Source organism: Uloborus diversus, chromosome 7, assembly GCF_026930045.1.
Source record: "Uloborus diversus isolate 005 chromosome 7, Udiv.v.3.1, whole genome shotgun sequence".
Classification (NCBI taxonomy): Eukaryota; Metazoa; Arthropoda; class Arachnida; order Araneae; family Uloboridae; genus Uloborus; species Uloborus diversus.
Window position 1 is genome coordinate 126,921,300 of NC_072737.1, and position 13,782 is coordinate 126,935,081.

At 37.1% G+C, this 13,782-nt stretch overlaps 1 protein-coding gene across 1 annotated transcript in view; it reads left to right on the forward strand.

The window, feature by feature from the left end:
- The window catches only part of LOC129225938 (carotenoid-cleaving dioxygenase, mitochondrial-like), a 53,229-nt gene that overhangs the window by 16,145 nt on the left and 23,302 nt on the right, over positions 1-13,782 (forward strand). The window contains exon 4 of the mRNA XM_054860485.1: positions 11,991-12,126. Coding sequence (XP_054716460.1) covers positions 11,991-12,126 — 136 coding nt within the window. The remainder of the gene's footprint in view (positions 1-11,990; positions 12,127-13,782) is intronic.

The following is a 13,782-nucleotide window of genomic DNA, read 5'->3' on the forward strand; positions in this document are numbered from 1 at the left end:
TGGGAAAACTTCGTGGCAGGTTTACAAAACTCAATTCATGATAGTGGCGGAAGCGAACGGATGGGACTCTGCTACCAAGGCCTGTCATCTTGCAGCATCCCTGAGAGGTGACGCAGCGGACATTCTCCAGACCCTTCCGGACAGCCAGCGCCTGGATTTCGCCGCCCTCACATCTGCGTTGGAGCTTCGCTTCGGTGAGAAGTGCCAGAAAGATTTCAGCCGACTCCAGTTGAAGTCCCGTTTCCAGAAAACCGGGGAAACCCTGCAAGAGCTAGCGGCGGACATCGAGAGACTGTCTCATCTTGCTTTTTGTGACTGTCCTGCGGATGTTCGAGACAACCTGGAGCTCAACTACTACATCGACGGGGTTCGAGATCCGGAAATCCAGAAAGCTCTACGGATGGCGGATGTCAAAGACCTGAGTTCTGCTGTTGTGTATGCGATGAAGTTAGAGGCCGCCCAGCAAGCAACCCGCAAGGATCGCCATTCAATCCGCGGCGTGAAAACTGATGAGCCTGATCCGGTTTCGTCACGTTTTGCTGAACTGGAAAAGCAAATAAAAGAAATTGCAGGAATCCTCAAAAGGACTTCGGCTCCCAAGGACCATAATGGACAATCACTTAAGTGCTGGAAATGTGGTGGCGAGGGTCACTTACGAAGAAACTGTGAAGCTCGTCAAGAAACCAGAGGGAAGAGCACCTCTCCCTCGCAGGTCCAGGAAAACTAAGCCATGGCAAAATCGCGGGGCGGACGTCGCCAAATTGGAATGAGCCCCATCTTAAAGTTTTCCAGATTTCATCAACGAGTGGCGGCAGTAATGGACTGTTTGTTTACGCATATGTAAACGGGTTTCCATGCGAACTGATTATTGACACTGGAGCCAATGTTACGATCATTAGAACAGATGTGGCTCGTCAATTTGGACTCAACATTCTGTGGACGCCGCCCTGCGTTACCCTCCAAACTGTGACAGGTGACAAGATCGAGATTGAAGGTAAAGTGAACTTAGAAATTGTGTTTGGAAATGCCATTTACCATCATACCGCATTCGTTGCTGCTATCATAGACCCCTTCATTCTCGGATTGGACTTTTTAAAGAAGTATGACTTCAACCTCGACTTCAAGACTAACGAGCTGCATTCGACGAGAGAAGACATAGCAGTCTTTCCCGCAGAAAGTAATGTAAAATCCGCTCACCAAATAATTGCCCAAACAGATTTATCAATTCCCTCAAGGTCAGAATCATTAATACCCGGCTCCATTGAAGAAAGCAATAGTTTTAGATTTGGACTCATTGAATACCCCAACTTAAGCAATAACCCAAAAGGAGTGCTGGTAGCATCTACGCTTGTGGACCTTTCTAAGGATGTAATTCCTGTGAGAGTCGCCAACGTGAGTGAAAGGCCAAGGAATATCCGAAAAGGTGAAGTGTTGGCAACTTGTACTCCAGTAAACTGCATCATTAGAAGAATCAATTCCCCTGAGACTGTGTCTTCTGAGTCCTTGACGTCGAAGTTAATTGGGAGTGCGCCATTGTCGAAAGATCAAAGAACTGCTGCGGAACAATTGGTGGACGACTTCAAGCATCTGTTTTCATCTACATCGGAGGATGTTGGCCGTACGAATTTAACGCAGCATAGGATTTACACTGGAGAACACCTCCCTATTAAACAGCATCCAAGACGACTACCGTTCGCCAAGAAGGAAGAGGTTGAGACCCTCCTGAAAGAGATGAAGGAGAATGATGTAATCGAACCTTCATCCAGTCCCTGGGCCTCTCCCATCGTCTTGGTCCGAAAGAAAGATGGCTCCACCAGATTTTGTGTCGATTACCGACGACTGAATGAAATCACCAAGAAAGACAGTTACCCTCTTCCACGGATAGACGACACCTTGGACACTCTTTCCGGACACAAGTGGTTTTCGACCCTGGACTTGAAGAGCGGCTACTGGCAGGTTGAGATACACCCTGATGACCGAGAGAAGACAGCGTTTACAACTGGACAAGGCTTATGGCAGTTCAAAGTTATGCCCTTCGGCCTCTGCAATGCACCAGCTACGTTCGAGCGTCTTATGGAGACAGTGTTAAGAGGACTCTCTTACGAATCCTGTCTGGTCTACTTAGACGATATCATCATCGTGGGACGCAGCTTCGAAGAACATCTGGCAAATCTTAGGAAGGTGCTGCAAAAGCTTAAGGAAGCCAATCTGAAGTTAAGCCCGTCCAAATGTAATTTGTTCCGCCGGGAAGTGAACTACCTTGGTCACATCATCTCTTCTGAGGGTGTGCAAACCGATCCAGAGAAGGTATCTGCGGTCAGGAGTTGGAGTCGTCCCGAAAACATCCATCAGTTGCGAAGTTTCCTGGGGCTCTGCACGTACTACAGGAAGTTTGTGAAGGGTTTTTCCAACATTGCACGACCTTTGCATAAGCTGACGGAGAGCAAGCAAAAGTTTGAATGGTCCAAAGAATGCGAAGATGCATTTCTACGACTGAAGGAGGCTTTAACATCAACGCCTATCCTCGCCTATCCTCAGCCTGAAAAATCCTTCATCCTGGACACTGATGCGAGCAACGAGGGCATCGGAGCTGTTTTATCCCAAGAAATTGACGGAAATGAACATGTCATCGCTTACTGGAGCAAATGCTTATCCAAGTCGGAGCGAAATTACTGCGTCACCAGAAAGGAGTTACTGGCCATAGTGAAAGCTGTAGAACACTTCCATCATTACCTCTACGGCCGAAAATTTCTGCTTCGGACAGATCATGCCTCATTAACTTGGCTTTTGAACTTCAAAAATCCGGAAGGCCAGATAGCCAGATGGATACAGCGGCTCCAGGAATATGACATGGAGATCAAGCATCGAAAAGGGTTATCTCACGGTAATGCTGACGCTTTATCAAGGAGACCCTGTCCTGAGAACTGCCACTATTGTTCCCGAATCGAGAAACAGTATGGAACGACTAGCCCTACCGCCTATCAGGTGACAGTGACTCCAACATCATCAGAACCTGATCCATGGAGTGATGACCAAGTTCGAAAAGATCAACTTGAAGACCCCGACATAAAACCAATTTTAGAGTTCATGGAAAGTGACAGTCGACGCCCTAGCTGGCAGGACGTTTCCATCTTCAGTCCTGCAACAAAAAGATACTGGGCTTTATGGAACTCACTCCATTTACGGAACGGCGTGCTACACCGGAAATGGGAATCTGACGACGGCAAGACATCTAGGTGGCAGTTACTACTTCCTCGATCCAGGATTTCAGATGTTCTGAAAGAAATATATAGTAGTGCGACTGGAGGACATTTTGGTGTCTTGAAAACTCTCAATAAAGTTCGGGAGCGCTTCTTCTGGAGCAAGGCGAAGGATGACGTGGAGAAGTGGTGCCATTCTTGTGACGCCTGTGCTGCTCGTAAAGGACCGAAGAAGAGAAGCAGAGGGAAGCTACATCTGTACAACGTTGGAGCTCCCTTCGAACGAATTGGGATCGACATCCTGGGTCCTCTACCAGGAACTGCTGATGGGAACAAATACATTCTTGTTTCCATCGACTACTTCACCAAATGGCCGGAAGCATATCCCATTCCAGATCAAGAGGCTACCACCGTAGCAGAGACTCTAGTCCAACATTGGATCTCGAGATATGGAACACCTTTGCAGATTCATTCCGATCAAGGGAGGAATTTCATCTCTGCTGTGTTTAAGGGCCTATGTCAAATTCTCGGAATTGAGAAAACTAGGACAACACCACTACACCCACAATCGGATGGCATGGTGGAGAGATTTAACCGCACAATCCTGAACAATCTCTCACTTATGGTCTCCAGAAATCAACAGGATTGGGACAAGAAGCTGCCTTTGTTCCTGCTGGCCTACCGCAGTGCTGTCCACGAGACTACCGGATATGCCCCATCTCAGATGCTCTTCGGACGAGAGCTTCGGCTACCTTGTGATCTCGTCTTCGGTCGTCCTCCGGATGCGCCTTCATCGCCTGAGGAGTACATCCAGGATCTCCAGGCCCGGTTGGAAGACGTTCATAACTTCGCACGAGAGCGAATCAACATCGCGGCGGAGAAGATGAAGACCCGATACGACACAAGGTCTACTGGACATGAATTCAACGAAGGCGACAAGGTTTGGTTATGGAATCCCATCCGACGGAAAGGTCTTTCACCCAAATTGCAGTCGCATTGGGATGGACCCTACAAAGTCGTTAACCGACTAAATGACGTCGTAGTGAGGATCCAAAAATCACCTAATGCAAAACCTAGGGTTGTACATTATGATCGGTTAGCCCCATACTATGGCCATAGTTCATGAGTATTATGTAAACAACCATGGTTGATAACATAAAAGTTGTAGATAATTTTTCCTTTTAATGTTTAGTAATATTTCTTGTTATTATTGTGTTTCCTATGTATCTGTTAGTTATTAATTAATGTGAATATTTGTAAACTTGTGATAGAAGTTCGACACCCTTTCTGGGGATTGTACTGCCCGGGACGTGCAGTCCTTAGGAAGGGGGCAATGTTACAAATTCTGTAAATAGTAATTATTGTAGGAACGTAACCTGTAAATAGTTTCCCGTAATGAATATACAACCCCTTTTCCATTCGGCTAAAGTATACGACCCCTATTTTCTTTCTTTTCGTTGATAACGGTCTACGCATTTCGCGAAGAGGTAAGAATGTTGTGGAAAATTCTTTTCGGTGTATAAAAGCCGTTAGCGATGGATAAACAGTTTAGTTTCGGTTGATATTTCGAACTGAGAACATTTTTGCTCTGTTTATAGCGAGGCATTTCGCTGTGTTGTTTTCGTATTTGGAAGTAAATACGTGTGTAAACGTCGAGTTTACGGTGTTGTGTGATAATTGCTTAATTGCTGATGAATAATTTAGCAGTTGTTGAAGATCTTTCCTGTACATAGTGTAAATAAATTTCCTGTGTTTTTATCAAGAACTGTGTTTTCTTTTCAAGAAAGTGGAAGTCGCACCGAATCCGTTACAATATATATATATATATATATATATATATATATATATATATATATATATATATATATATATATATATATATATATATATATATATATATATATATATATATATATATATATATATATATTTCATATTAATTAATAAAGTAAATCATGAATAATGAATTAATGAATTATTATTTAAAATTAAGTGAATTAAATGAAAAGACTAAATCAGAGTAAATAATTTTTCCACGTTCCTAAACGTGTCTTAATTATTAAGAACCATGCATGTGTTGTACCTTGTGACGCGTCCTAAGGTACAACATATATGGCTGTCCCAAAGTACAATCACCACATGTTTTAAGAAAAACCAAAATAGTGATCAATTTAGACTAGATGCACTATCATTATTTTCTCATAACCAAAATATTTAAAGTAAGGGGAGGTGGGGCAGGTTGGTAAAATTTTTTACTTATCATTTTTTATCTCATCAAAAAAATTTAATGAGCAATTCGATTTTCCAATATAAGTTTCCCTAAACACTTCTCAACACCATAGATTTGTTTGGAAGTGTTGAAGTGGTAATTTCTTTTTTATATTAATTTTTTAACGAAACCTTGTAAAGTGGACTAACGTGCCCCACGGGTGGGGTACGTGAAATGAAATAAATGTATAATATACAAACATTGAGAATATTGTAATAATTATCGAGATTTAAGAAAAAAAAAAAGGTTTTTAAAAAAGGTGGGGTAGGTTGGTCCGGTCCAACGTGCCCCACAACGAGTGGACTGACCTACCCCACGTTCTTGGTCTGAAAAAGTGCTGTTATAATTTTTTTCTTTTTAACAAAAAATAAAAAAAAGTGCCAATTTTTATGAACTAAAGGAACTTACTTTAAGAAAGAAGTTCAATGCCCCCCCCCCCCCGCAATCTTGATGAAAACCATTAAAAAAAGTAAAGTTAGTTTTCTGAGAATTACTCACGACTACTGAAATAACACTTTCTGAAATAAAATTTTTTCAATATAACTGTACCATGTGATTTCCTTACAGAATTTGTAGGACTATAGGTGCTTTTTGTTGGTCATAAAATAAACTAAAAAATAATAATAGTATTAAAATAATTGAGAGCGATCCAGAGCGTATCCCACCTCCCCCTACTTCTCTGTAACAACAAAATAAAATTCAGTTGGTTAGTTTTAAAAATACAAAGACAGAAAATGAAATACAAATGAAGAAAATATTTACTTTGGAGTCATGAAATATTCTTTCTCTCAAAAAATCACCAATTTAACTCTTTTGATGTTCATTGTTAGTGGTGAAGGTTACTATTAGAGATTACACAAAACATGGCTGCTAAAAAGATATTCTTAGAAATTAGCAGTGTCCCAAGGTACAAGCTTCCCAAAGGTGTTCGTACATTAAAGATAAGAATCGGACCGAAAACAAGGTAAGGAAAGGTCAACCGGCTAAGTTAACAAAGCGTGATCGGAGATTTACAATGAAAAAATTTATGAAAAATACACATTTGAGTGCTGTAAAAGATTTTGCAGAAATAAATGAAACTTTTTGCATTTAATTTTTACCTAAAATTGTTCGCCAAGTTCTCTGATTAACTGGATTAAATGGGACCTCTTCCCGCAGAAATTTTCTTGGCCGTGCGAAAAACAGAAAGCTTACGCTTTTCGTCGCAAAATCAATGATAAATACACTCAAAACGTTTTGGAATTACGTCTCACTTACAGATAAGAGTGAATTCAACGTTTTTTGTTAAATTGTAGCATAATTGTAAATAGAAGAAAAATTAAGAACTTAATCTTAAGAACTTGGTTGGATCAGTTAATCAGGACGGTGAAGGTGTTTTTGTGTAAGGGTGCATATCAGCATCAGGACTTGGTAGTTTGGAAAATTTTGATGAAATAATGAATCATGCTTTTCATTTAAATATTTAAAAAACCCATTTTAAACTCTTAGCCGAAAATTTGGTTATCGGAAAAAAACTTTGTTTTTTTATCAAGATAACGATAAGAAGCCCACGGTTTTCAACGTCTGCATCTAGTGCCTCAAAAATTGTCCTAAAGTTTAGAAAATATCCCTTCAATCTCCAGATTTGAACTTAATGTAGCACATTTAGAGATATCTGGAAGCTAGATTACTAAAATACGACTTTGAAACGAAAATAGAGGTAGAAACAGTAAGACACACACAAAGTCAGAAATTAAGCAAAAAAGAAAAAAAAAAAGAAAGAAAAAAGAATGAGATATATTCCCAGACGTTTAAAAGGTGTTGTTTATACTGCATGATATTCTACTAAATAATAACTTAATAAAAAGTTAGATCATTCAATAATATATAGAAATTTTTTTAAAGTGTACAAAGACTTTTGTGAGATAAAATTTGTGGCACCTTTTGGTTTTTGATTTTTAAAAAAATAAGTTTTAGTATTTTTAAAAAAACTTTCACGTAGTTTTGTTGAAAATTGGTCATAGATCTTATCATTAAATTCCTATTTCGAGATATTAATTCTAACCAATGGACAGGGCCCTATTTCATTGAAAGTCGTAGCTGTACGAACACTTTTGAGAGCAACTGTATTTGACAACTTCTTTATTTTTGTAATAGAGGAGTGACAGTGATAAACTAATTTTTGCATTTAAAATTCAAAACTTTCTTCTATAAATGCGTTGATATTGGTAAAAGTTTCGTTTTCTGAAACTTTTAGAAATATTTATTCTGAAAATAGCCTCTCTCAAAAACTTATCTATAGCTAGCTGCGTCGATAGGCGTTGCACGGGCTGCCTCAAAAAATGAAAGAGATGTAAAATTGATGTTTTTGTAATAGTCTGTTATCAGTTTCTAACGCGTTAGGGATTAAATAAATGCATGTAACAAGGTTTGCAAAACGAGAGTAACGCATATTTTTGGCAAAAATCTTATTAACGTCAATAATAGCTGACAATGATACAAATTATAAGTATTTTCAATCAGCACAAAAGATGAAAATATATGCATTATCAACTATAATCTGTGCTAGAGCACCACCACACTAGAGTCTCTCTAGTGTGACTCTAGTGTGGTGGTGGCTGGAGCCGCTATATAGATAGGCCGACGCATCAGCTTAAGTTTAGCCATTCTGGATTGGACTTTCCATTCTTGCACTGTTAGGGTTACTGCAACAAAGTTTCGGATTTCGCCAGATTTGCCGAAAATAATATTTCATTTAATAAACAATTCACGTGTTGCTAATAATTTCTCACTTACTCGCCAGGAAAAAAACCATTCCAACACGCGCTCCGATCCAAAATGGCTAATCTTAAGCTGATGCGTCGACTCGTATATATAGGCAGAGCTGTGGAGTCGGATCGGAGTCGGAGTCGAAGAGTCGGAGTCGGATAGATTTTGGGGTAAAGGAGTCGGAGTCGGAGTTGTTCAAAAACATGCCGACTCCGACTCCGACTCCGAGCTTCTTTTTTTCTATCCTTTTCACTGATTCTCCTTGCATTTTTTAAAAACTGATTACCAATTGGTTCGATTACATGTATAAAAAGATAATAATGAGAAAATAACAGCCATTATGGCAATCAGCTAGCTTGAGTGCTTACCGAACTTTCTGTAGCCGTCCCCTAGTTTGCTTGCTTTTGAACTTAACTAATAGCAACTGTCAGCAAACGATTTTGTTGCCTAACATTTTCAAGTAATCACTTTCAAATAAAAATAGAAATATAGTGTTTTGTTCGATCTCGGTTATAAAATAGTAAAAGAAATGTAAAAAAATTAGTAAGTCGAGGCCCATAGCTAAGGTTGAAACGTTTAAGGGTGATCGGCAAATTCAAAAAAGTTATGGCGCGAAAGCACGAATCCAAAAGATTCGATGAAATAATCAAATGTTTTTTTTTTCTCTATTAAGACTATTTCTATAAGCTTGGTTCTCACTAAAAAGTATGGAACAAAATAAGTGTAAATGATTTCTTGATTACAACACTCAATAATTGCAGTTAATCTTAAAATCTTCATATTAAGGTTAATTTTAAAGCAGCCAATAAAATTTAAATTAAAAATTTAGCGAAGAAGAAATATAAGTATAGTAAAAGCTATTCGTACAAATTTATATAACCCCGCATTTTGTGTAAAATTAGCTCCTGACGTATATGTGCCCTATTTTCGCTGAAATTTTATTGATGAAATATAATTTAAAATATATTCGCGAAAATTTTCAGAATTAAAATATTTCTATTTTTTTTATAAACTCTGAAATTAACTTTTGGTGTCATCTACCAGATGGGTGTCACCCGGAGCAACCACCCCCTCTCAAGAACTTGGATTTAGAAAAAAAGCATTTTTTCTCTCAAGTTACAGCTTTCAAAAATTGAAAGCACACGATTTGATCAATATCAATTTGTTAAACATTAAAGGGGGGCAAATTACAGATAATCCTTTTCAAATTTTTAAAAGGGATTTTTAAGTTATCTCACTTTTTAACTCGTAACTATTGGAAAATTTGATTTTTAAATTGAATTTCTAACGTTGTATGCGTCTTGGGTTTACAATAAAAAACAAAATGCGAAATTTTCATAAAAAGGAATTAATATTTAAATCTCTGTTTAGAGGTTTCAACCCTTCCCCTGAAGGGAGAGAGGGAGTTGAAAAAATACAATTAAAAAAAAATAATAAAAGAAATCCGGAGTCGGAGTCGGAGTCGGGCATTTCAAAATCCAGGAGTCGGAGTCGGGGTCGGAGTCGGCCATTTTCCTTCCGACTCCGCAGCCCTGTATATAGGGGCCTTAATCTGTGCTCACGTTAAACGGACATACACATCTGATAAACTATATAAAAAATATTTATGTACAATAACAACCTGCTTTTACGATAAAATGACACATATTGCTTGTTTGATTACGTGAAATTATAGCATCAAGACTCATTAAATACTAAACATTGCATTTCTTTAATACGAAGTCATCAACATTCAATTAAGCTTTAGTTAAAATCATTAAAAGCAAAGTTTCTTAGTTCTGGAACTTGTTTCATTTGAAGAAATCTAAACAATCTTTATTTAATGTATTCTTTAACTATACAAAATGTATTTCAAAAGGAAAGAAAAAAGAGGGGGAAAAAGTTTATAATTTTAAAACTCACCCATTCTGAAGAAATGCAAATGTGAAGGAGAAAAGTCCAAAAAAAAAAAAAAAAAAACATAATTAGCACATTCTAATCTTATCAAAATATGAGGATGGTAATGGTAAACTTACTCTACAATAAATAAAAATAACTAAATTTCTGTATGCTGACAAGAGTTAAGAACCTTGGCTTTTAAAAATAAAAATGGTAGACGATAAATAAAAGTTGTGTTCGAAATGAGCAACCGGTTAATCCGGTTGGTTGTTTTGATAACGTCAATCCTACTGTGCCAACTGTAACAATTATTTAAAATGTTATTTGCTAACACATGTAAAATAGCAACACGAAAAGAAATAAACCTCATTCCTTAGAATAAAAGAAAAACGAAGCTAATATTTTACAATAAAATTCTAAAAAAAAAAGTAGTTTTAGGATTTATAGTTCAGAATAAAAGAATAATGAAGCTAATTTAAAATAAAATTCTAAATGAAAAAGCTGTTTTAAGATTTGGATAGTAGTCAAAAAACTCCCCTTTTAAAACAATTATTAGAATTTTATTTGAAAACCCATATGCAAAATGGCAACAGGAAAAAAAAAATTCCTGAGTAACGTAATGCTAATTAACGTTTTAATTAATATCTCTGCTAATTAGAGCCGAACAATTTCAAGATTGGTCTTATTGTTTTCTTTGGAAAACTTCTAATCGATCGGTACCTCGTTCGACTCTCGACTTGCAGCGGTTCTCGAGAACACCAAGTTTTAGACAGATAGACAGACGATTTTTGATTTTCCATTATGGATTAGAGATTTCTGGATTATTAGATCCTTTTATTAGAATTTTATACGAAATTTGTAATCTATGATGTTTTTAAATTTACTTAATTTTTTTAAAAAAAAGTGTTTAGAAAAACTAACATGTATCCAGTCTGAACAGGTTACTTTTAATCAGAGGCATATACACTAAAGAAAACTCGTCACGGTTTTAAATCAGCTATTGAGTTGACTGTGTAAATGTTGCCTGTGGTATATATAGTATTATATTCAAGCCAGTGTTTTACCCTACGAGATCAAGTAACCTTAATGTAAACTTAAAACCTTGTGACTGTCGATGTACTTCGAAAACTTATTACAATTAGTGCACAAAAAATTCAACAGCATGATTAAGACAGTAAAATTTAGGGGAGTTTTTGTTTTACAACGTATTAGAAGAAACCGTTCACTCTAACCCCTCCCAAAATAAATTATTTTTATATTTTTTACCCCGAGAAAAATGACTGCTTCAAATTCTAAATACTACCTTCAAACTGTTATTTCTCTAAATGTTTGCGCTCTCCTAAAGCAAAGAGCTAGCTACTCTACTTGTAGCATGAAAACACATTCCTATTCCTATTCAGAGTCACAACTGACTACAACTGTATTTATGTCGAGGACTGCATACTAAGTGCCTTGCCTCCATTATTTTATATACCGATAGATGGCAGCACCATCACCGGATCGAACAGTTTATGAGAATTTAGAACTAGTTCAAGAGCTAATAGCTACCTGGTGCTAGCACCCCCCCAGAGGTATCGTTTCTCTTGGAGGACTTTGAGACCACGAGCACATTTAACGTCGCCCAGTCCCCTTTAATGACGACGGTGGATCTTCGACCATCGAGGTTCGAACCCAGGACCCTCCGGCCCCGAATCCGACACTCTACCGATCGGGCTACCACGGCCCACGAAAACACATGTCTTCAGTTTTCATTGTAGTTGTGTTTTCATTTCTGTTCAGTGTTTTTTAAGCAACCAATGCAGTGATGCACAATTAATCACTTACAATTTATGCAAAAAAAATTAGATAGATTTACAATACGGTCATTATTGAATTGGACAATGGTTTATTTCTAGGTTAATTTAAGAAATTTTGTTCCAGTAAATGCAGCCCTTGCGCATGCGCACCAAGATACAGATGGAACAGTGTACAATATCGGCAGTGCTATTGGTTTAAAGCCAACATACAGCATCTTAAAATTCCCCCCAAAAGGTAATAGTTTTATGTTTCAAATACAGTGTTAAAAATGTAAATCATTCAAAGCTGTATAACAAATTTATAATTAACATTAAATGATTTTCATGAAGTTGTGGTGACCCGAATGGTGAGACGTTCGATTTTTGACCATAGAGTCGTGATTTTGATGTTTACTGATTTTTATAACTTAAGACTTCAAGGTAAATTGTGCATGCAAGCATTCAACCATAACAGACGTAATATTGAAAATAAAACTGGGTGGCCCCCACTTTCGGACCACCCTGCAGATAATGTAGCAGGAACTCTGAAATGAAATGCCAGGAAAATTTAGGGAATGTATTACCTGGTGAGACATAGTTAAAAAAATAGGCAGTCAAGGGACTGCTGACAGAAGTGAAAACTTAAAAATACAAAAAAATATTTGGTATGTTTGTACGCGCGTGTGTAGTGTGTGTTTAATATTCATTTAAAATTAAATAATTGTAGTTCCAAAAATTAAAGTTTTATAATTTGTAGATTCAAAACATCTAGTCTAGTTTTAGCGTTTATCAGCAATGCGAGCATCAATACATTTTGGTTGGTCTATTTCAGTTCGTTCATAAAGTAAATATTGACGCAAATGTAGGAAATATTAGAAAATAAATTCTTAGTTTGCACTATTAAGTTTTCCATGCATAAACCCATGCAATTTACTGCATTAACCCTCTTTAGCTGACTTGCCGAAAAGAGCCGATAGGCCGTAAGATTGACCAGCATGCCAGAAAATTCGAATTTTGAGGGATGCCAGATAATTCGGGGTTCATTTAAAAAAAAAAAAAAAAAAAAAAAAAAAACACCACACAGATTTTAAATTAAAAAAAAAATGTGATTTAAATAAAAAAAATTCCACATTTTAATTTTTTTCAAATTTATATGTATCATTCCTATTCAATATCCTGATTTTTTTACACCATGATCATCATCATTATTATTATTATATTCCAAAACATACTACGTTTATTGTAACCAATATAGGAAATGAAAAAACTTTTATTCGAATCTCATTAAATATTGCTTAAAGGCTGCATCAACTGCACTTTCATATCTCTTTGTGCTAAGATTGCAATGATTGGACATCGTTAAATCAAATTCTCCATTTAAAATTCAAATAATGGTAGATTTTTATCATCTGAAAAATTGATGTTGAAATCCCCACTCAAAATCATCGGCACCATCAAAGCTCTTCCCGATTTTATCTTGAAGTAATGCAAAAGCGTCTTTAGAAGAAATAAATAAATAAATTTTCATACAGAAATTCTTGTATTGCGCTTGAAAACTTATCCGGTGAAATATAAACCGCAACCATAACAATTAGCTGTCTGTTTTCAGAGTGGTAACGGCAAACACAATGTCTCACCGATATCAGAAACATTGTTTTTTTCTCATTTCAAAAAATACCTAGCGCCAAAAGAAGTTTTTATTTCAGAAGTATTATATGAGGGTGAGGATCGAACTCACGGTGGGTAGGTTGTACTATTCTTGATTGCGCCACTGAGCATCGGAATCTTAACGAAACAATCGCACGTAAAGGAGCAGAGAGAACTAGCGCATGGGTTGTATTCCAAATGTTGGTGACCAATTTTCGGTGTCGAGAAATGGATGGTTTTTCCCCCACCACAAAAATGCTCTACG